General features: G+C 36.1%; 1 protein-coding gene across 5 annotated transcripts in view; it reads left to right on the forward strand.

Annotated features, from left to right (window-relative positions):
- EML5 (EMAP like 5) overlaps nucleotides 1-23,576 on the forward strand; it is a 101,987-nt gene extending 78,411 nt beyond the window's left edge. Inside the window, exons 28-42 of one of the 5 annotated variants that reach the window (XM_065685869.1) lie at nucleotides 4,082-4,160; nucleotides 5,309-5,438; nucleotides 5,767-5,865; nucleotides 7,931-7,951; nucleotides 10,807-10,980; nucleotides 12,321-12,529; nucleotides 13,458-13,615; nucleotides 15,839-15,953; nucleotides 16,437-16,625; nucleotides 16,835-17,007; nucleotides 18,172-18,334; nucleotides 19,220-19,323; nucleotides 20,503-20,656; nucleotides 22,152-22,252; nucleotides 22,564-23,576. In XM_065685869.1, the coding sequence (XP_065541941.1) occupies nucleotides 4,082-4,160; nucleotides 5,309-5,438; nucleotides 5,767-5,865; nucleotides 7,931-7,951; nucleotides 10,807-10,980; nucleotides 12,321-12,529; nucleotides 13,458-13,615; nucleotides 15,839-15,953; nucleotides 16,437-16,625; nucleotides 16,835-17,007; nucleotides 18,172-18,334; nucleotides 19,220-19,323; nucleotides 20,503-20,656; nucleotides 22,152-22,252; nucleotides 22,564-22,600 (1,906 nt within the window). In that variant the 3' untranslated portion in view covers nucleotides 22,601-23,576. Of the gene's footprint in view, nucleotides 1-4,068; nucleotides 4,161-5,308; nucleotides 5,439-5,766; nucleotides 5,866-7,930; nucleotides 7,952-8,492; nucleotides 8,507-10,806; nucleotides 10,981-12,320; nucleotides 12,530-13,457; nucleotides 13,616-15,838; nucleotides 15,954-16,436; nucleotides 16,626-16,834; nucleotides 17,008-18,171; nucleotides 18,335-19,219; nucleotides 19,324-20,502; nucleotides 20,657-22,151; nucleotides 22,253-22,563 lie in introns of those variants that run through there. The other 4 variants (XM_065685870.1, XM_065685871.1, XM_065685872.1 and 1 more) reach the window with 4 other exon arrangements.
- Nucleotides 23,577-24,790: the final 1,214 nt, after the last annotated feature.

Genomic DNA, 24,790 nt, shown 5'->3' on the forward strand with positions numbered 1-24,790 from the left:
GCCTAGATTTGTATCTGTTTATCTGTATTGTCTTTTTAAGTATAGGTGGTCTATTCAGGTGGTTGTATAATGTGAGATAGTTTTACCTCTTCTCCCATTCGATCACAAGGGATTAGCAGACATATTATAAAAATGCCACATTCTGCATCCAAACAGCAGAGAAATCTTCACTTCCAGTCAGCTCAGTTCCCGTAACATAAACCTGTGCTGGAAGCATGTCCTTTCAGTTTTTGCTGCTTTCATGAAACATTAGATATGCACTCCTGGTCTATCTGTTTTTTTTTTATGCTGCCTTTTCCATAAATGAAATGGGTGGAGAATGGTTGTTTTTCTTTCCCCAGGGAAAAGGTTGTTGAATCTACTTTTGATTTTCTTTACCTCAAATGTGTAATTATTTGGAGTACTTATTTCATCTGTTGGTTTAGATTTATCTTTTTTATTGTCTCATATCTCCCCTGACCAATGCAGTCTCTGATTTTTATGTATATTTGCAACAGCAGTCAAACAGTAGTAGCGTCTGACAACCAATTAAATGCACATTGTTCCTCTTAAACTGTAATGTTTTGGGGAATGCCTTTTTTTTTTTTTCTTTAGAATCTCTAAATTGAGATAGGCATTAAAATATTTTTATGGATAGATTGCTAGGAGTTGTCCCAAGTGAACTGGACTCAGTTCCCTACAGTTTGGACTGCTTGCTTCAAATCCTGTGGGTTTTCTTGATGGTGATGTAGTAGTCTCCTCTCTTTGATCTGAAATCTTCATTTGCTCTTGAGCTACTTTTCATAGTGTTTTTTTGGTTCTAGTTGTTCGGGTTTTTTTGAGTAGCATTAGTTACTGATACACTTCTTAGTCTGATGTTCAAAATGACAGGAGCAAGAATGTAAATTTCTAGATTTAGTATTCTAGCATAAATTTCTCTTAAGTGTTTTTTAAGGAATTTCTTTTGTTTGTATTTGTGCTCCTAGTTAGTTAATAAATGAGTAGCAATTATTTATGGAGTTATCAAAGGAATTAAAGAATTTTAATTATAATCCAAAGCAATAAACTGTCAATGGGAAAAATATTCATTAGCAGCTCTTAATATCATTAACCTATTACACAAACCAGTCATTATATGTATTTCAATAACTATAATTTTTATCCATAAAATAATGGGGTATGTATGTGCATATTCAATTAACTTGTTAACCCTATTCATTCTTCAAAGACTTTTGATTGCACAGGGAGGGAGCTGGTTATTGTTTTGCCATTTAACTTCAGACACTATAAGGACTAGAATTTGTTCAGCTTTAAGCAGTACTTATGTTCATATGCAAAAAAAACCCAACAAACAAACAAACCACTCCAAACCTCAAACAAAGCTTTATTTCTTAAAATAGCCCATTCCCCATATAGAATTTGTACCTTTCGGTTTTTGTTCATGAATTTCAGTAGTTTTACTTGATTAGAGTTGATTCAGTTTGAGTAGCGCACAGTGTTAAGAAGGCTTATATGGCACTGGGAGATACCTGTTAACCTCTTGATCAGTGTATTTATAACTGAAATTGCTCATCTACTGTGAAGGCGGGGGAACAAATATGGTCAATTTTTTTTTTCCTCTGCAAAACTTTAGATATCCTCTCTCCATATGTGTGTAATATGATAAACATTGTGACCTGTTATGAGTGTTTTCTGTTGATGATTTAGAACGTTCTGAGGAAAACTGTGATTTCTTTATTTTTAAAAATTAAAAGGTGAGCTCTTTAATTATACTTAGTGATACTATCTTAGTAATGTGACAGGCTAGATGAGAGTATGCTAGGAGTTGATAAGACCGAATTGAAGAAAGGACCTTGAAAATAGCTGGGGAGGTGAGGAATTTTCCATCAACTATAAAACCTGGAAAGAGCTGGTTGAGAGATAGTGATGGGCGATTCAAGAGTGGTCATGAAATTGGATGTTAGGTTTGCTGACAGAAATCAGATATATTCCTTGATTCCTGTACTGGCCAACATGCTTATATAGGTAATGAGGAGGGCAGCTCCGACTGTGCTCAGTGTACTTTTCTGCCTTTTCTGCAAAATTTAGGAGAATCCTTTTTCATCTCCACAAACTAAGGGACAGGAGCTATGGCTGTGAGCTTGATCCAAGCTATAACTGAGAAAGAAACAAATTCAAATGCCTTGCTTTTCTGTCTTGAGATGTGTGTGGATTCCTTGTAACTGGAGACCTCGTAGAGGAAAAAAAGATCTGTAACTGAGGACCTTTGAGAATGAAATCTGGGGTTGCATTCCCACCAGATGTATTTCAAGCAGGACTGACAGTGTATTTAAGAGCTGCTATCTTTTAATATTTGTTTCTGAGCAAGGAGACCTTTAGTGCACATCCCCACCTGCATTGCTCTATATTGTTGGTGTCCCCAGATTTTTGCCTTTACTGCCAGTTTGTTAGAAGTCTGATTTCGAAGAGTAAGAATTTTGGAGTAGCAAAAACCAAGTGTTAGACTACCATTCTTTATGAAGTTATAGAAGTCTTTCTTCATACTTCAGTTAGTGTCCTCTGTTTTAATTTGCACTTATTTATGAATGAATATGAAATATGACCCTTAATTATTGTCCTTCATGCCTTTAGTTTTCCTTTTAACTTTACATTATTATTTTATACTTTGATAAGAATTTGTTTAATACCCATGTTAAGTTTTAATAAACTTGATCGTGTTTACATGATCCAGGCATCTGCCAGGCTGCTTTACCAAACAGAAATTTGTCATCTGTGTGGGGTTTTTTGTATTTTTTTTTTCCATAGGTACCTGACAGGCATCTAAGCATAGAGGAAGTACTGAAGTATCTCAGAACACAGTCTATAGTTAGTTGCTGTAAAAATTGCATTATAATATGTACAAGTCTTTTAATTGGGGATATGACATAAATCTATAAATAGTACTAAAATTAGTCAGGGAAAATGCATTAATAAAGCTCAGAAAATGGTATTTTATTTGAATAATTTAATATCATTCAAATATCTGTATGTATTTGAACCACATACTTTTCAGATGTAATTCAAAATATACAATGTACAAACAAACCACAGTATATTCTTAGAAAGGACATAGTGATTATTTTGTGTCAAAGCCATCATTCAAGACCAGAGGTAGAATTAAAAGTACTTCATACTAAAAAGGGAATATGAAAGACAGCCGACCTGTTGTATGTGTGATACTAGTTTGTCATACTGCCTATTGGATTAAATCATCTGGATTTCATTGAATATATACATAGAATTTATTTTTAAATTAATTTTCTCTTATGGGTCAAACTTAGTTTTCTTTTCATAGCCGCATACGCTGTATATCTAGAATCAATAACTAATGGTTCTGCAAATCACTTGAAATAATTGCCCACCTTAGATAAAGAAAACTTATGTGTGTTTCTTTGTATATGACCCATTGAACATAATCTGAAAGATATGTTACAGATCTTTATCAAACATATCTATTTGGTATTTCTTCAGCCTGGGCTATTCAGAACAGTGGAACAGAAGTTATGGCTGATATTCATGCGTTTGCATGGTAATAGTTTACTTCTAAGTGTTGATTGATAACTTGTTTCTATTGATGTAAAAGTGAATGGGCAGTTGTCCCTTGAGTTCTTTACAAACTATTACAAAAATAGGAAAGTTAGGGCCTTCTGAGGGCATGTGGCAACAGGAATGATTATCTCAAGTAGTTAGATTCATCAGGTAAGCCTTTAAAGTTTATCCAATAAAAATTGCTACAAAGATGGAAATACCTGAAGAGTATAGCATGAAAAAGTGAAGAATATTTTATCAGTGGTCATTCATTGTAAAACAAGCTTTTGCATTAACCTCATGGGTTGTTGAAGAATTGACAAAAAGAAAAAAACCCTAGCATGTTAAACAAAGATTTTTTTTACTTTTTTATTTTTTGCTTTGACAGAGGTATTTCTTTTAAAGATGAATGAAAATATCAGTTAAGCAGGATAGGGCTATAAGTTTTCCATATGCATTAGCACGTTGGAAGGTACTGTGTTAGTATGGAATGGGTGACGGACAGCGTTCTCTTATTCGCAGTTCTTTATTTCAGACCACCAGTTAGTAGGGCATTGCCACAGCCGGAGAAACTTCAGACAAATAACGTTGGGAAAAAAAAGAGACCTATAGAGGTAAGAAAAACATTGATCTCCTCTTCCTCTCCTTCTAGGATTATTATTTCCCTTCCCCTTATCTCCCCAAAAATTGACAAATTTTGGACACACTAAATGATTGATCCATTTTACATGTAATCAATGATGGAAACACTGAATAGTGAGAAAATAGCCCAAAAAGTGGCAGAGATTTTTGTGGGGTTTTTTCATCTCCAAAGCCTGATACTATTTTTTCTTGCAAATGAAATGGAGCACAACTCAATTCTTAGTAACAATAAAACCTTTTAAATGCAGTGTGTGGAAAGCAGTTATGTTCTGGTTAGATAACTGAATTGTTAATGGGTGTATTATCGCTAATAAAACTAAGCATCTCTTACAGCAGTTCTTAAAAAAATTTACTTTAAAACTTTATCTGAAGTTCATCATTGTTACTAGCTTTAAAAATATTTTTAAAAGTCTATTAATGATGTCCTTAGCTCGGGCATTTGGTGTTTTTTCATTACTTGGCTTATGCAAATAAATATACTTTGTTTTGATTAATCTGAAGTGGAAATTTCATCTAACATTGAAAAATGCAGCTCTTCATGTCAACTGAAATATTTTCTATGATACTTCTATTATTATGTTTATTCCCTATGGTTATTACGTTTATTTCCTATGATAGGTCTATGATAGCTGTTTATTAATATAGCCTTTTATCATTAGTGTTCTAGAAGTTTTAGGCTGCAATTGAGCTTGTTTAATGGCCAGCTGGAATTAAATTGCGGACCAGTGTTTATCACTCTTTGTTTCTTGGTACCTTTTTGCATCAAAAAAACTGTGTTCTTTGCTCACTGTAATTTATTTACATGCATGTCTATGAATATCTGTATGTATATGTATGTGAGTATGTATACACATATAAGTATTCTACAGCATCCACCAAACAGAGATGACAGGATGACATGACTGGGTCTGACAAGAAAGAGCAGCAATGTAAGTTTATAGGGAAGGCACGATCTCAGTTTCTGTTGGTTTGAGACATCGTTAAACATATTTTCTTTTACTGCATAAAGATGTATTTGGAAAATAAAACCCTGGAAAAGACAGTAAAGTTCATAATTGCTTTAAGGTTTTGAATGTCTAATGGATGTAAATACCTTTTTTTTTTTTTTTTTTTTTTTTAGGACCTAATTTTGGAGCTGGTATTTGGGTACCGAGGCAAGGACTGCAGAAACAATGTGCACTACTTGAATGATGGTGCTGATGTAATATATCATACTGCGTCCATTGGGATCTTGTATAATGTGGCAACAGGTAGGAGAAAACCCACTTGAGGAAAAGTATTTCCTCACACACTTTGAATTGCAGAACTGGTATGCCTTAGGTCTTACGAAAGTATGTGGGAAAAATAGTATTCATTGCTGAAAATTTAGCCTGTGGGGATGATTTGTAATATCTGCATCAACAAACTAAAAATACTGAAATGTTTCCAGTGACTGAATTTTGAAGGAAGTAAAGATTTGATTATTTTGTTATTAGCTTTCCAAAATTCCTTTTGGATAACTTTTTCAAACATTAACCATCTCTATGTGTATGTAAGTATTATAATTAAGGTTGGACTTTTTTATTTTTTTGTTTTTAGGCTCTCAGTCTTTTTACCAGGAACACAATGATGATATTTTGTGCCTCACTGTAAATCAGCACCCCAAGTTTACCAACATAGTGGCAACTGGCCAAGTAGGTATGTTTGTATATTTGTAAAAAGAAATTAATGTAAGAGCATGCAATTAGGGCCGTGTGAGTTCATGATAAATCACAAAAATTTGATTATGCTATCTCCGTTTGTATGAGTGTTACTCAGTTACCTGTCCTCTTTATATGTTTTAGTGTAATTTAATAAAGCTGAACAAAAACATTAAGGCATGAAAGAAGATTAAGCTTATCTTTTGTTTGGAGTGTTATCAAAAATATTTTATTACAAATCTTAAGCCCCATGAAATTAGTCTGGTTTTATTTAACTATCAGCTTGAGTATGCTGAAGCTTAATTGAGCTACCCTTCATTTTTATATGGACCAAACTCAGAATTATTAAAATAAATGCCACTTTATGTAGGTTCTATCTCATCAGGCAGATTTATAATACCTACTTGGTGTTTTGATAATACATAGTTGAAATATTCTAACCTGAATTAAATCCCTAATGCTGTTTCCCTACAGAAGATTTAGTTTTAGGGACAAAAAATATATATGTTTCATAATAACATTAAAATTGGTCTACAAACTAACCAGGAAAAAAAAATAAAATAAAAAGATCCCCACTATGCATCTCCACAGCTGAACTAATACTGCTGATTCTAAATTTTGCAGAACAGTGTGTTTTTGTAGTCCTACAACCCAGCTGCAGTTTTCTTCATTTGATTCTCAGCAGATTCAAAACCACATGGTTTTCCTTAGTGCATAGAATACAAAAACCCTTGGTTCATTTTAGCCAGAATATGTTTTTTTTCCCTGTAGGTTTGTTTTAGATGTTTCCTCTAAATATGGTCAGTTTGTTTATTACCTGCTTCCCTCTGCGTTTTGGATTTTTAGGTGCATGTCTCATTAAAATTGACTCATTGATAGTGGTAACTGCTTAGCTAAAATGGTTAGCTTCATTTCTTGGTGAGTTTCTTACCTCACTTCAATTTAAAGAAATCATTAATGGAAATTATTTAAATGGAAAAAAACAATCAACAGATTTTGCCTATGCTTTGGTTGAAAAGAACATTTGCAGGAATTAAAGACCTTTTGTTGTCTTCAGGAATTTGCTTTTTCAGCGTATTTCTTAATCTGGCCATGTTTGCCTTTCCATATGACAGAATATATGGGAGGAATGTAGGCATAATGTGAAAATGGGGGGTTTTTGTGAATTTTATTCTGTGTTCATTTTACTCAAGAAGAAACACAGGACCCTTAATGCTTTTTTATTTCGTAATAATTTCTACATCTATAGCAGTAGAACAATTTTAATTGCTTTGTGATGTGGATTAAGGCATACAAATCAGGAGCAGATGACACTTAAAAAATAGACTACAAAACATTTTTAAGGAGAGAATTAAATCTGAAAAATGAGCTGGAAGCAAAATATCTTCAAACAACATTTATTTTTAGAATCTGAACAGATGTTAAGGAGTAAATATGCCATAAAGAACATACTTAACTGCTGCTACTTTTCCTACTCATGTGACTGGCACAAACATAGCTTCACCATCATGATTTAAATCTTCAAAAGACTTACAGAAACATTACTTCAAGCATTTTTAAACTGTAATGCTGCTATGCAAAGTCTTGATAATACTTCCCAGTACCTGAACCTTTATATTCCTTCTTTCTTAATGCTCCTATAGAAGAACATTGGGTGTATTTGCCACTTGACAAGATCAGACTCAAACATTACTGCTTAGCAGAAGTAGCTATCAGTGGTTTTTTTTTTGGGGTGGGGGGTCCACTTAATTTATTAAAATATCAGTAACATATAAAATATATTTTTATTTAGCTTGGCAGAAGGACACCTAACATACACCAAAACTAGATTTTTATGTTGTAAGTCAAAATGGAAAATCAAAATATATTCTACTGATTTTTATTTCTGATGTGGCCTCCTTTTATCAGTAGTTGTTCATCTTTAAAAGCAGTACTGGTGCTGCTGCGATGCAGAGATGACATCAAGGTGTGTGTTAAGAAATTACACTAAATGTGGCATATATTTTCTTTAGAACTAATCTTATTTCTGGTCTAATTATTTTTCTGCTGCTTTTCCATTACAGGAGACTCAGCAGATATGTCAGGTAAGGGCAATAAAATTTTAACATCTTCAGGTGTAGTTAGCCTATCTAGTAGCTGTCAACAGCTTTGTAGAGCAATGAGTGACATGAGTTCATTTTTAGTTTATTAAAACCTATATCAGTCATATTACTGTCAGCATTGAATATAAACCACAACAGCTCAGCAAATTGTAAGTATAGAACCAATTAAAATGTTAGAACACACTCAAAAATTACTTTTGTTGTAACATATTCCCTTCTTGCTGCCTAGTGATCAGTGGGTTCTAATATATACTTCCGCTGTAGCATTCCTACGTACACCTGCAGATTTTATAGACATGTTGGGGCTGACAGCTATCATTCATTTTAGACACTCAATTGAGTATAATTTTAAATACGAATTTCTACAGTAAATTCCATAGAGGAGGCCTAGGTGACTGAGTGAAAAAAAAACCAATCACCTTTCACATTTATGTATGATTGTCATGCAGTTATTACCACTGATCCAAAATGCTGGTTATGATGTCAGTTTAATTTTTTCTTTATCATTTTGGGTCTTTGACAGCTTGACAGTCTTGACTGAGCCGTTTTTTATTACTATGTTGTTTTTTGAACTGCAATCTTCAAAAATTCATCACCATCATGTGTGAATGAGTTCATTGTTAAGCAGCCATAATTGTTTTGTGACACATCTTCCAGAGATGCATAAATGTGTGTTCATGTATACCTAGAAAGTATAATAATTTTCATGTGGATCTAAAGCTTTTTCTGTGAAGAATAAATGTACAATGGCATTTTTAATGTGTGTTGGCTTCTTTTAAATATGTCATATTGTGCCTGCTTTAAGGATGGCAGGAAGCATATAGGTACTTTTTCCCCACACTTTTAAAACTGTATAAAAGAAGTGGTGATATGGTTGTTTATATGAAAGAAAATCTCTAGTCCTGCATATAATGCCTAGAGACTTTGCCTCTCTTGCCTGCCCCCTTCCTACTGAAGGTTTAGTTTGACCTTGTATGTGTTACTAAATTCTTTTGTCACTGCCTGAAAACCAGCACTTGCTTTTTTCTTTATGGAACCACTAGTCTGGAATCCAAACTGCTGCCTGCCTTCATTAGAAAGTTGCATAGTTTCACTTAATATTTATCTATAGCTATCTGGCACGTTGGTCATCAGCAGCTTTTACTTTCCCTGTTCCAATTTTATGTTGCCTACAGTGATGCAGGGGTTCTTGAAGCAGTAATGTTTGCAATAGGCTGGAATGGCATATTAAGTTTCATAATGACTTGGTATACATTTCCTTCATCTTAGTGGAGGTATTTTTTTGTCCTGCCAGGCCATAGTAGCTTTATCTGACTTATCCCAGAAGGAGATGAAAATCTCTCTTGTGAGAGCAGATGCTGAGCAGCTGGAGTACTCCATAAGGAGGACACAGTGTCAGGACAGAGTCTGCGTTTGCTGTCCTGCAAATCTTGTTCTGAAAGATTTTGTTGGTTCTTATTCATAAAACCTAGGTGAAAATTTCTGTCTGCCACCCAGAAGATAAATTTTCGCCATGGTTATGTGGGAGGCGCGCAGGTAAAGGGCAATGCAGAGTTTTACCCAGGGGAGTGCTGAAGATGAAAAAACAGTTCGAAGCCATAAGAAAGCTCTTTCTTCCTTCAGCTTTCTGTAAGGACAGCAAGGAGTTTTGAGACAGCAATTTTGAGATAGGCCAGTTGTCGCCAGCCCCTGCCCTTTCTGTTTTAATGGCATGTCTGTACAGTGCTGTGGTACCTCTTGAAAGGTGATAATAACAGTATGTTGGTACCGTGAGAAGGAATTCCAATGGGAAAAAGGAGATTTATCTAGAGACTGTTTTGGAACATCTGTGGAGCTGTGCTTGGCTTCATGTTGCTAAAATTTACGTAGGTCCCTCTGCCTACTGTTTTCCATTGCATGTCTGCCTTTGAGGGGCTAGGTTTAGCTGATTAGAAACACAAAACGTGGAGCTGAAATAGAATTTAGTTTAAATGAATCAGGGTCTACAACAATAATCAGTGACCTCCAGGCTCTGCAGTCAGATTTACTAGAGATCAGAAGTAAAGAAGTTTGAAAGAGAATCGTACTGTCCTGGAAATGCCCCAGATGCTATTTAGAGATTGCAAACTATACATGGATTGCAAGATCACTGGAGAGGGAATTGCGTTTGGAAAAAAACCCTAGCTGTCATCATAATAGATATAATCACATATATTAATAGCATGGAAAGATGGTTCTTACTGCAGAGAGCTTGCAGTCTAAACAGCGCAAACTAAAATAAATACCCTAGTTCTTCTGCATCAGTAAGCAAGCTGACTATTCAGCTGACGCTCTCTTAAGAGCATGCATTTCAGACAGATGGCCATTTTGTAGAAAAGGAGATTTTGGCCTTACAGTGTAAACTAATTTCTCTGTTGCTACCAGTTGTCAAAAGCCCAATGTAGAAATTACATTCTTGATAACCTATTCAATATTTATGAAGGTTTTTGAGTTAGCATGTGGAGCTAAGTTTTACTTAGGAGAAAACAAGGAGAAGATGGCTTGCTTTCAGAGCCTCTATGTATGCTGTGCCTCAGAAGTCCAGTAAAAGGACAAGCAAAGTTTTCATCTCCAGTAGTGTAAGGAGGCCAAAGGCCAACTTCTTAGTCCTATTTAATGATCCTGTTTGCCTCAAATTGGTTGCCAAAGGAAGGCCAAAATCTCATTTTTTTTTGTTTTCTTTTTCTTCCTCTGTCTGCCCAGAACAGTTCTATTTGTCTGATTAAAAAATACTACCTGCTTCAATAAGAATTCTTCAGTAAGACCTTATTAGACATTTTCAAAACATATACCACTTACATGTTTTTATATCTGTGTAGCTACAGCTCCTTCTATTCATGTGTGGGATGCAATGAACAAACAGACTCTGTCGGTGCTGCGGTGCTACCATTCAAAGGGCGTGTGCTCAGTTAGTTTCAGTGCCACTGGCAAACTGCTGCTCTCCGTAGGGCTGGATCCCGAACACACCATTACCATTTGGAAGTGGCAGGAAGGTAAGAAAGCAATTGTTTCTGTTGAATGTGTTTGTACTGTTAGAGGAACTTTGACTTGAGACAAGAGCAGTTGTAACGTAAATACAGAAGAGGTAATATAAATGCAGTTGCCCGTTCTACTAACTGCTAAGTATATATCCTTTGGAACTGTTGTGTAAAGACCAAGGTTTCCAGTTAGAATAATTAAAGAAAATTGTACTCTTCTATTTTTTTTTATTTATTTATTCACTTATTTATTTTTAAATTTCAGGCATTTCTTTGCTGCTTGGTAAAAACTCTTTATAAAATCTGTTTTGCTTCTGAAATTCTTCTCCGTTCTTATTCTTCTTTGAAGTCTTGTTACTGACTAGTTTGTTGTACTCCTAAAATTATCCCCTCAAAATTGCAAGTTGCAGAAATGTGATGCCCATATAGATCCTTTATGCAGCTATATAGTTGGTGTCTTAAGTTACACTGAATGTTTTCAGATGTGCTTTGATTGGAGTTCAGGATTTAGGCTAAAGCATTTTGGTCAGCTCCTTTCCTGATCTTCTTTCTGTCTGGCAAAACCGTGCCCAGACCATGAAACTGATTCTCTAATCTTAGGGGTTTATTTCCTCTCTCTTTGGCTATATCCATTGATCAATTAGTATCTCTCAGAAGTTTGAAGATCAGCTACCAAGTTAATAAAAAACTATCCTTTACAGCTTGTCTGCTAGATCCTGTTGAGCTGGATGCAATGTCAAATGTGTATTATACAATCTTACTTAGCATGAAGGATGTGTGGTAAAAGGTCATGCAGCAATTCACTGCTGTCAGTCAGAAGTCTCCTTCTTAAGAGTTTATACAGATTCAACATGGCAGCTAAGGAACCAGACCGAGGAATCTTCATATGGGTCAAAAGGCCTTATTTTAACATTTTTGGAGAGACTGGAAAAGCATTAGCTTTGAATCTAAGACCATATGTAACCAAGTCAGTTTCTGCATTTTCTGCAGAAAGTGGGAAGTTTTCTAACCTTGGCAAAATTTAAAGAGAAGTAATTCATTAGTCTCTTATAATTTGTCCAAAGTTTGGGGTTTTCAGAGGAGTCATAGGAGCGTAAGAGGAGATGGGAACTTGGATCTGAGCTCTTAACTCATTAGGTGCTACACTTTGCTAGAGGGACTGATTTAATATGGTGGTTGCTGGTTTATTTTTTTATCTGCATCTTGATTTAGTTTTAATTTAGGAGCAGTTTGTGCTTTTCTTCCTGACCTGTATGGTCTGGAGTGACTCATCATTCCCCATAACTAGGGATTTTTTAACTATAAATGTGTATTTTTCATCATTGAATTCAGAATATCCATTTTCTTTCTGCCAGGTGCCAAAATTGCCAGCCGAGCTGGTCACAACCAGCGTATATTTGTGGCAGAATTCAGACCAGATTCAGATACCCAGTTTGTTTCTGTTGGAGTAAAACATGTGAGGTTCTGGACACTGGCTGGAAGAGCTCTTCTCAGTAAAAAAGGGCTTCTGAGCTCCATAGAAGATGCCCGAATGCAAACGATGCTTTCTGTAGCATTCGGAGCGGTATGTATGTTAAGAAACAATTTTTAAATGCATGCAAACAATTTTTTTTTTCTTAATTTTTTTTTTTTTCATTTCTGCCTTTATTCAATGAGTTTAATGAGGTTTTTCTAATCTGCTAATGAATATGTCGGTTGTTTTATTAAACTCAGATTAGTGTTTCTAATATTTGCCTGCTAGTTAGAATGAATACCAGCTTTCTTTAGAGCAGAAAAGAAAAAGACTGTGGATTTGTGTTTTTTCAAGAGAAACAAACGTACATGCTTTGGACAGATAATATGCTGCTTGCTATTTAATCCAGGTAAAACAATGCCAACGCTGTACTGCAGGAATCAAAGAGTAGAAATGAGGCTAATTTTATGCCCGCCTGAGGGTGATTGTATTATAATCTGCATGCATTTACTACTTATGGGTGACCTAAGAACAGCATTGTCCTGGGGCATTCGCTAACATCTGTGACTGTTAGATGACCGCGGTAGGATTTTGTTTTGTTTTGCTTTGGGGTTTTTTTGACAGATGCAGGCCTCTTTGCTAAATTCCATATCTTTGCCATTTCAGAAAGTGCTCTGTATGAGCAGCACTCATTCTATTCACCTGGGCCATTAATTTCTTTGCTCTTGCTTTTCTACTTTTTCACAAGAGTTTGTGCACTTTGTAGGTTGAAAACACAGATAGCCCTGTGGCTGCCTTTCTTCCTGTATTGCAGAGCCTATTTGCTAAAAGAAAGCATGTTCCGGACTTCAGGAAAGAATATACTAGCTCGTTGTTTTTTCCCTACAGGTTGTTATTACCCCTTCTACAATTTGCTCCTCTACAGCAGCAAATAAAACCAATCTAGCCTAAATGCAAATGGTGATGATTTTTATTTCTGAATGGCTTTCTTCCTGTCTTACTCAGAATCAGATGATGAATATGTTTTTCCCCTTTTCAGAATAACTTGACATTTACAGGTACTATCAGTGGAGATGTTTGTGTTTGGAAAGATCATGTATTGATACGAATTGTGGCCAAAGCTCACAATGGACCAGTTTTCACAATGTATACTACATTAAGAGATGGTTTGATCGTTACAGGAGGCAAAGAAAGGCCGTGAGTCATCTTTTGTTCTGGGTTTTTTTCTGCATGCACATGCATTCTTTAAAAATTGTTTGGACTCATCCCATCTAACACTAGGCAGTTGAGACATCAAAATTAGAAGAGTAGTAATTTTCAGATTCCTGATTAGGTGGTAGGAAAAAAAGTAGAAACCACCTCCAAAGAGAAGGTAAGCCCATATGAACTTCAATTACCTATTTTTTTCCTTGATGAAGAGAGCCTAAAGTCACTACAATTCTGACCTGGGTACCTTAAGTACCTAAAGTCAAGGGGGATGAATCAGAATCTAACTGCTGTACAAGTACTTCTTCATAATTTTAAATTCTAGATAACAGTCATGTTTCTAAAGCACATGTACAAGCTTCTTCAGTCACAGTTATCAATGAGATGATACAGTTCTCCCTCCTTAAGCTGAAAATGGCTGAATTATCATAATAAAAATAGCCTTGAGATCATGTTATTATGTTACTAAATGATTCAGTGGTATTTATCACAGCAGTATTACTTTTGAAAGAGAAGGCAAAAACATTTAGTTTAAAATATAGTTTTAAGCATTAAAAAGTTACCTAGTCCTTGGTGGTTACTTCTTTTTCTGAAGTTGAGCTGAGGTTGTTAAGTAGTTTGCACAATTGTGATTAAATAAATGAATGATAAATATTATAACATCATACAGCACAACTTCTTTTAAAGGAAAAATCTGTTTAGTTATGATGGCAGAGGTAAACTCTCTTCTCTGAAATCTAAGGTACAGCAACATCCTTTGTTTCTGGGGTTGTAAGCAAAATACCTCTTCAAGCATTTTAATTTTTTTGTAGTGCCTTGCTAATGATAAAAGGGAAAAAAAACCCTATGTTTTCTTTCAGGTGGACTGTATTACAGTTCTCCCTCCTTAAGCTGCAATACAGTCCATCTGATGGCACCCCATTTTGCAGGACGCAGACCACTTATTACCTTTTCCTTAAACAGTCCTTAAAGATCCTGGTTGATACTCAAACCCAGCTGAAAATTTATTTCTCTGCTTGAAATATTTTCTTCTAGTATTTAGGAAACACCACTATGATTTTACTGTCAGAGCCTCTTAAATAATTAGTGTTTGACCTGAAAGAAATGGTAATGAATAACAGTAAGAAACAATAATCCATCCCCTGTGAGAAAATGGAGTATTAAAAGTATACAAACCAAAAGCTACAATTAGGAAAATTGCATGTTTGCTTCTGCTTTGGCATTCTTGATTGCAGTTCTCCAGCCTCTTTTGATAAAATCTTTTTGCTGAGTATGATGACCAATCATATGTGAAAACACTGCTGTTGGGAAGCAAAGAATATTGCACTGCAAGAACTAACAATTTATAATACGTTACACTTCTTTTAGTAATAACAGTACAAAAGCAGTAATTGTGATTAAACTTTCTGTTGTTCTTTGTCAGGGTTCAATCAGTAATCAAAGTTGTAACAATGGCAGCTCAATGTCATGGAACATTGTATTTCCTGTTGGGGGAGATTATTTTTGAAGACGGATAAAACATGTCCCTGCTCAACTGGAAATGCCATATTTATAAGAGTTTCATTAAACATTATCTCCTTTTTAGAAACTTCTTTTAATGTGTTCTTTACCGAAATATGAGTTCTCTTGAAAGTGGGTGGGAAATACTGAGAGCTTTCATGATTAGTACTGATTATTTGGGTATCTTGTGCAATTAACATTGAGTGTATTTTCTACTATATCTTTGTCATTTATTTCACAGCACTGAAACCAGTGAAATTTTCACAAAAGTGATTTTTTTTTTGTTCTTGTTGTTAATTTCACAGTAGTAAAATATGGATCTTGTATCTTTCCTGTTTCCCCAACTATATTTTGATAATTTCTGCCTATCTTAATAATATGACAGTTTGTTCACACACTTTACTGTTCCTTTGACTAGGCAAATTTCCTAAGAGATACCAATTCAGACCAAGCTTAGCAGCAGCCGTCTTTCAACTTGCTCTGTAAAGAAGCACGATGGGGACTTTGAATCAGAATTTCTTGGGCTAGGAGGCTCAGCATATTAACATCACATGTTCAGTAAAAACAAATGGAGCCTTTAATGATTCAAAACACACTGAAATGCCTCATTTATAATACTTTACGTTAAATAATGCAGTTCTTTCATACGTTAATCATCTTTTTTTTTTTTTGTACCAGCTATTACACTCATGGTTGTTCCTGATTTCTTCATAGTTCAAAGGAGGGAGGAGCAGTTAAGCTATGGGATCAAGAGCTGAAACGATGCCGTGCCTTCAGACTAGAGACAGGACAAATGACAGACTGTGTTCGCTCTGTTTGCAGAGGCAAGGTAAAAAAAGCCTCATGACTTTAAAAGGACGCTTAGAATTTGTGGGTTGATCTATAGCATTAAATATATGGTAAATTGTTTCCTCTTTTTCCTATAATTAGTATTTGAAATTAAAGTTTAAGATAGAAGGTTTCTGCAACTGATTTTACAACAGAAAAAAAAATTACTTCAGGAGATCCTAGTCTTAGGATAATATTCTCTATATATTTTTATTAAAGACTAATTATTTCTTTTCTGTTTTCTTTTTACACTTCAAATATCTGACTTACAAGCAGTAGCTCAACTGGCATTATGATTGTGTACAGCTTTGTACTTGAATAAGTCATAGATGAGTTTAAGAAATAAATTATCTTTGATTCAATAATCATTGGATCTCAGCAAACCTTCTTGTCAGAACTATAGTTTTGGATTGTATCTTTATTACTGTTTATCATGAGTAGTTAATGTGTTACATCAGAGATAATTCTTTCACTGTTGTTGAAGGGGAAAATTCTCGTTGGGACAAGAAATGCTGAAATAATTGAAGTTGGAGAGAAAAATGCTGCATGTAACATTCTGATTAATGGTCATATGGATGGACCGATCTGGGGCCTAGCAACACATCCTTCCAGAGATTTTTTCCTTTCTGCTGCAGAAGATGGCACAGTAAGACTCTGGGATATTGGAGAAAAGGTAGGTGTTGGAGGACAGTTGTTGTTTAGGAAAAAAATAGTAAGAAAAAAAATATCCTAGACTTGTGGTGGTGTTGAGGACTTGAAACTTGTTTTCTTACTGTGTTTTGAGAATAATCCATCTGACAATGCCAATCTGTTAGCATAAGGTTCTTTTGAAGTATGAACAAATACAAATATTTACTCTCCTGTGGTTTTATTTCTTCACAGAAGATGCTGAACAAAGTCAGCTTAGGACATGCAGCACGTACAGTTTGTTACAGCCCAGAAGGTGATATGGTAGCTATTGGCATGAAAAATGGAGAATTTATTATCTTGCTTGTAACCTCTCTAAAAATCTGGGGGAAGAAAAGGGACAGAAGATCAGCAATTCAAGATATAAGGTCAGAAAATATAATGCCTATTTTTTTTTCTATTGTAGTATTCTAGAAATGTATAAGATTTTGATTTTTTTAAAATACAAGTTTGTGTTCTGGGAAGCACTGCAATGATATTTCAGAGTTCTGGAATCAATAAGTGAATTGTGAAGTTTGTGTGATTGCTCTGATAGCAGAAATTAAAAAGGGAGGAGGAGGTACATGAAGACATAAGAATACAGTCACTCAAAACCTGGGCCATACCATGGGGGGTTCAGATGATATTGTCAAGAATTAGTTAAAATGAAGAGTTGAATGAGAAAGGAAATGGACAATAGGAAGAGACTGTCCTAATCAAGGGGCAGATGAGAAGGTGTGAAAAAGAGCAGGTTGAGATGACGTGTAAAATGAGATCAGAAGTTCACAGGCACAGACTGGACTGTGAGAGACACTGGAAATGCCTGTATGTCAGTTTGCTCTTTGTTGTATTTTGTTAGAAAGGAGTTAGAAGTAAAATTTTGCTTCCATTTCCTGAGAGGAGAGCAAGAGTGTTCCTTCTGTGAGCTAAATTGGTTGTGATCAGCTGAGAGAAGTTTCTGGAGAGCAAAGAGGGATTTGCAGGAGAAATATGAGCAAACAAGGACCTTGCTGCAAGGAGGCAGGAGAGCCCTGCTAGGAGTTAGGGGGTTGCTGGAATCAGAAACCTGTCCCAGTGTATATCTCAGAGATAATGATAATAAAGATATTTCCTTAGTAACACAAAAGGGGCTGTGAGGAATTTGTTCAGTTCAGGAAGCTGCTGAGTTTCAAGACTAGAAAGAAAAACTGGAAGGAGGAAACCACTGTGCAGAAATACATTGGGCAGATGAAAGGTTTGATTTCACACCTTTTTGTTCAGTACGTTTCATCTAGAAGGTCTGGCTTTTCTTCATTTACAGCAGTTCGTTTTTCTGGTTTTTAGCCTTATAAGTATGGCATTAGAGAATCAGGTATCAGGGCATGTCACTAAGTTAGACCACGGAAATGGTAATGAGAACAGGTAATGATGAACAGAGTTATTCAGAAGTGTTCCCATTTCGCTTATATGTGACAACTGTACCAAAGTTATTGCCACATTCTGTGGCATGTATGTTCACTGAAAAAAATTATTTCAGAAACTATTTTGCTCAGCAGACTCTTTTGTCTCTTCAGGTTTAGCCCAGATTCTCGTTACTTAGCCGTTGGTTCCAGTGAGAACGCAGTGGATTTTTACGATCTGACTTTGGGTCCCACACTGAATCGAGTCAGCTATTGCAAAGATATCCCAAGTTTTGTGATCCAGATGGACTTCTCTGCAGATAGCTCCTATCTCCAGGTATCAGTCACTAATTTTTCAAATTACTGAATGTAAAACATACTCATGAGGGAGATCCTGCAAGTATTCTCCTTTGACAACTGCTAGAGTTTGTAATGAAATGTTCAGTAGGTTACTGCCCTTGGGCTGTTTGTGATAAGTGGGTGATGAAAATAGTTATCCTAGATATTAAATACAAAGAATAAGCATAGAAATGAGAAACGGATTTCAAAATCCCTGTAACATGTCTCCCAGCCCTTTTACCTCTGTGAGGCTGATGGGCTGCTTAAGAAAAATTAGTAGTCTGTTATTCTGTAAGCCTCAGGGACATGGGAATTTTTTATATCCCTGACCAAAATGGCAGCATTACACACTGTTTTGGTGCTAGCCTTGGCAGAGCAGCACCAGAATCATGGTGTTAAAATTTCCAGCCCACAGGGCTTAAAACATTTCTTAAAAACAAAATAAAATAGGCATGCTTTGTTTTCTATATTTTGTTCATATCTGGTAGGAGGAATAAGCTTCTTTCACTATCAAATCAACAAAGGAATATCTTTGTGTCAGTTTTAAAGATAGGAGTTTATTTTGCCTTTCTTATTTACACACACACATACTAATGCACACAGTATCTGTATATATAGAATTACTATGCAGACTGTGAGATGTTTCAATTATTTTTTATCAATTAGTTATTTTAAAATTCAAGATTTCTTATACTTTCTCACTGTTGCTTTAGGCTTGTACAGAGTCTTGAGAATTTTCAGTTCATTAAGGAAGCTTATTAATAGCTAAGTTACAGAGTAAAAGATAACTATCAAGAAAATGTTTTTTAAAGCTCTTTAGATTTATGTTTTCATCTTTTCAAAAAAGTTTGTGTATTCTGAATTGTCTGTCATCAACTCAAAGGTCTCTACTGGGTCTTACAAAAGGCAAGTCTATGAAGTGCCTTCAGGAAAACAGCTTGTGGACCAGGCTGTGATTGACAGAATAACCTGGGCGACTTGGACAAGGTAAATGATTCACACATTTACACCTGTTAAAGCACTTGTAACTTCCAGGAGAAGCACCTACTGTTTAAAAGCATATTTCATTCCTTCATTGAGCCAGATAATTTCTTTTAATGCACCCATCTGCTCTGGCAGCAGATCAGTTAAGTACAGTACAGGAAAAGATAGTACAGAATATGAATTTGACTGGTGAGGACATCCGGTAACAACTGATATCTTCAACATATGCCTTTCTGTTTGCTGTGTATCTCTGCCTTACCTTGCTGTATCTCTAGCAGCCTCAGTAGTTTTTCATGGCACTGCACAAATACTTGGAATTTTTACTTCAAAATGGCAACATAGGGATAAGAGTACAAGTAATATTAAAACATATCAAAACATGAAAAGACAATACAAAACTGTGATGATTCAGGTTTTATTTACAGTATTACACTAATGGTATCTGTGTATTAAAGTTGTTATTAACATTTGCATATCAAAAGATATACAAAAGTACTTTTAAATACCTTAAAGTTGTTATAGTTCATTAAACAGACTTAGAAATTACCTTATCTTACTTTTATTTCAGTCTGAAGTAAATAATTCCTTTTGAATGTGATGTACTGTGCTCTGATTCAGGAGGAAAGAGTTGCAGAAGAATTCCCAAATCATTCACCTCCTAACAAATGATAAAGTGCTTTTCTTCTGTGCATTCCTGGAAGTATGCACATACGTTGTAAGCAAAGCTGAATGAAAAGCAACTTTTCACAACAGTTTGTGAAGGAAACTTTCTATAAATGTCTGTTTTGGAATCTTTAAGATAATTATGTTTTCTGGTTTGAACAATTCTCTCTCCCTCTGGTTATAATGAAGAAGGATGATTTTTAATTTTCCTTCATTCAATTTTTTGGCAAATACCTCACTGGATAATATTAGTACCATTGATTTCACCTCTGCTTCTTAGTGTTGTTATGGGCCACTTTATTTTGGGAAGTATATTACTGAATCATTTTCAGAAGTAATTATGGAGTGATACAAAAATTAGTTACCGAGTAAAACCTGTCTGAGATGTGTATGTGTAAGAATAAAATGTAAAAAGTACAATTCTATAGAATCAGTTACAACGTGAGAGCTGCTCACTGTTTCCTTACTCTATTCTTTTTGCTGTAGTTTTCAAAAGAATCTGTTGTTCTTCTGTTGCAGTGTTCTAGGGGATGAAGTAATTGGAATCTGGTCGAGGCATGCTGAAAAAGCTGATGTGAACTGTGCCTGTGTCTCTCATTCGGGAATCAATCTTGTAACAGGCGATGATTTTGGCATGGTCAAACTGTTTGACTTCCCATGTCCTGAAAAATTTGTAAGAACTTGTTTTTCAATTATTACAAGTACTGTTGATATTATGGTCTTGTGCTGTTTCTCCAGAAGACCTGTGATGGAAATACTTCCTTCTCTAAATCTGTAGCTTTTTAATGCACCTGTATAACTTCATCTCTGTAGTCTCACAAGTATGCTTTGTCTCTCTTAAGTTTTCCTATTTTGTTCAGTAGCTCTTGCTGTAAGCTATAAGCTCTTGTATGTGTTAATCATAGAATCATAGAATAGTTAGGGTTGGAAAGGACCATCCAGTTCCACCCCCCCTGCCCTGGGCAGGGATCCCTCTCACTAAACCATGCCACCCAAGGCTTTGTCCAGTCTGGCCTTGAACTCTGCCAGGGATGGAGCATTCACAGCTTCCCTGGGCAACCCATTCCAGTGCCTCACCACCCTCACAGTAAAGAACTTCCTTATATCTAACCTAAACTTCCTATTTATGTTTTAACCTGTTACCCATTGTCCTACCACTACAGTCCCTAATGAAGAGTCCCTCCCCAGCATTCCTATAACCTCCCTTCATATGGGAGGTGCTCCAGTCCCCTGATCATCCTCGTGGTGCTCCTCTGGACTTGTTCCAGCAGTTCCATGTCCTTTTTATGTTGAGGACACTAGAACTGCGCACAATACTCCAATTGAGGTTTCACAAGAGCAGAGTAGAGGGGTAGGATCAGCTCTTTCAACCTGCTGGTCACGCTCCTTTTGATGCAGCCCAGGATACGGTTGGCTTTCTGGGCTGCGAGCGCACACTGCTGGCTCATGTTCATTTTCTCACCGACCAGCACCCCCAAGTCCTTCTCCGCAGGGCTGCTCTGAATCTCTTCTCTGCGCAACCTGTAGCTGTGCCTGGGATTGCTCCAACCCAGGTGTAGGGCCTTATATTTGTCATGGTTAAACTTCATAAGGTTGGCATCAGCCCACCTCCCCAGGCAGCCTGTATTAGCATAGTGCCTCCACAATAAAAATCTCAGAGCCCTTAGCTTTATTTATCTGCGTCTCCAGTCTCCATTTGACAGATGAGGAAGACAGCTGGTAATTTTAGTCCCATCTGTGTATTTCCATGGATGAAGAGTTTACAGATTTTTCACTAACACTAGCACTGCTCAATTTTAGGATTTGAGACTGCACAGTGTAAACTCCTTACACACTTAGGATCAATATAATTTTTCAGTTTTAAGAATTTGTGCACAGTATTTAGAGTTTGTGCAAGATATATTTCTTGTGACAAGCTGTATTTCATTTAGTTGTGTTAGCTTGAGCATTGTTCCCAATTTGCAGGTGCTGTCTCACTTAGTGACATTTCAACTGTGTTGCAGCACAATAATGGTTCTCTTTTAGGAGATCTTTTATGTTTGAAAACCTATATAACATTCTGAATGCTATGCAATAAAAAGGTAGATAAAAACATACATGCCTTGTTTGGCTGAGAAGGACACGAAATATTTAGACCCTCATTTTGTTGTATTGTGTCTTTTTTCCAGGCAAAACACAAACGATTTTTAGGTCACTCTGCCCACTTAACCAATATTCGATTCACAAGTGGAGATAGATACGTGGTCAGTGCTGGAGGGGATGACTGCAGGTACGTATCCTTCCTGTCAGTACACAGCAGCGGACATGGACAGTCCAGAACACTATAAAGTTCAAGTTAAGAGTATTCATCTTTTTGTCTGTGTGCTTGCTTTTCTGTTTGCATATAAAGAAATGGGTATTTGCAGCACAATAAATAGCCCAGATGTTAATATGAACAAGTTAAGATTTAACAAATGAAAATATGCTTTAATCTGTACTCAGCATTATAGAGGTTAATTTTTTCTTTTGACTCTTAGCCATTTCTTTTGCCAATATTGTAGTATTTCATATCTCATATTTAATATCTCTTTGGGAACACAGCTTGTTTGTTTGGAAATGCGTGCATATGCCTCATTGAGAGAGACATGGAGACTTGCAAAGAGGACACTGCATGAAGTACCAGGCATGAAAAACCCAGGATTGTGATGTGACATTCTGCTGTGCCCTGCATGAGTAAGACATGGTGCTGATCCAAGACATAGAGCAATCTGTCTCTGAAAGACAAGTGTCTAGAGTTTGTCAAAAGGATGGACCGTAACAAATACTCTGAGGCTGTTAGATTTGCTTCAGTGTTGGATAATCCGGGTTTGTATTTCACTCACTGCCAGATGCTGAAAATGAAATATGTGGATAAAAGGAAACAGTGAATTGTTAATCAATGTACAGTTTCACAGTGAGATGCTGGGGTTTTAATCAAGAGATGTGATTCCTGACCTAGTGCTGTACATTGATCTATTTTCAGCATGAATGTTTCTCCTTTAAGTTTTGGGGTCTGAATATCATTGAAAAAAGAGTATTCCATATTTTATTACAGAAAGAAACCATATATTAACTCTTAAATATATAGTATTTTATTAAATGTTTAATTATGATAATAGAAATTATATTTCTATGACTGGTCAAAAGGAAACATCATCTGGTGAAGCAGAAAATAATAGAGCTGATTCCTTAGGACTTTAATGTTTCTGTATTTAGAGGCCTGGGTCACAGTCATGTCTGGTGAAAACTGTTGGATATGCATGATCTTCATGGCTAATTTAGTGTTTTTGTTGCACTTAAACATTAAATTAGTTCTGTGAGCAAAAACAGATTTGCTCACTTTGCGAGTGCCTTGCCCACAACCTAAAAGTCTAACTCCAATTTTTGCCTTGTGAATAAAAGTATTCTCAGTGGAAGAGAGATTATTGCTGTATTACTTGGCTAGGCTGTTAGCCGCTGTGCTGGAAATGTGGATGAGGCTGAAGATTTTATAGTTCATAGATAAAGCTTGGGATGCCACCAGTTGCAAAAATAGAATTTCATAGCAATATGAATTGATTTTATTTTCTCAGCATCATGGGGGGGGGGTGGGGGGGGTGGGGGAAGAGGGAATTCAGAAAAAATATAAACTTTCCAAATGTTGTATTTTGTACATTTGAACTTTTTAACAGAGTTAGGACTAGCTGGGAGATGTCTCTACTCAGATTTCTCTCCTGATTGTAAAAACTGTTGGTCGTATGCTTCCTTAAATGGATCTGCTGTCACCTCTAGTGTAAGTGCATTTATGCTATCCTGCAACATAACTGAGCCTCTTAGTTGAGAAAAAGATTTCAGTGATAATGAAAACCTGAACAAAGCTGTGTTTTGGGCACAAGTGAGGAAGATCTCAGCTGTCTGTCTAAATCATGTCATACTACAGGCTGAACCTGTTTTTTAATCAGTGCAGTTCATGTTCATGCAGTGTGGAAGGGAACAGAAGTCACTAATTCTCAGCACTACTCTCATCATGATGTTCTGCTGTGAACATAAAGCTCTTTTTCTCTGTGTAAGCCAGCAGTGCTTTAACAACGGCATTTATGTAGGTCAGTTGGTAGGCTTTGATGTTACCCACCCCTTGCATTCTCCTATGCCAGGTAAAAGTAAAAGAGAAATAAACTTCTTCTCTTCTTGTAAGCATCTTGTGTGCATGGTGGTTATACAGGGAATGGGAGGGCTGGCGTATGGAAGGAAGGGGGAAAAAAGTTAATGAGCCAGCCTTCTGGGCTCTCCTAGGTCTAAAAATCATTTGTGTTCTATTTGAAGCTAGTTACCCAATGGTCTTCGATAGTATATTCTATATATCAAGGTATAACAAATTCTTATTTTAAAGAAGTGAAGAACTAATCACTTATCAGGTTTCTTTGCATGATGGTTCTTAGCAAACTTTTTCCAGTCATGAGCTACAGGAGCAAAACCTGTGGATTTGGTCAGGAGTGTACAGGGAGATCGTACTGGTTATGTTTTTGACTTCAGCAGAATTGCATTTGAGAATTGAGATTAGACCTGATATGTCTTGTAACCTTGCTGCCTGCCTACCTGTTTCATGTGGAAAGTACTATCTGGCATTTAAATCTTACCTGTGACAGAGAAATCAGTTGCAGTAGGCTATTTGGTAGCTGTGATTCTATCCTTATTACACACATCTCTGCAGGACTTCTTATCCTACAGTAAGATTTGTCCTGCCTCTGTTTTAAAGTTGCCTTTCATTGGTTCAAGTTGGATGGCTGTTGAGAGCTTGCTCCCTCATGGT

The sequence above is a fragment of the Lathamus discolor genome, chromosome 6 (genome assembly GCF_037157495.1).
Source record: "Lathamus discolor isolate bLatDis1 chromosome 6, bLatDis1.hap1, whole genome shotgun sequence".
Classification (NCBI taxonomy): domain Eukaryota; kingdom Metazoa; phylum Chordata; class Aves; order Psittaciformes; family Psittacidae; genus Lathamus; species Lathamus discolor.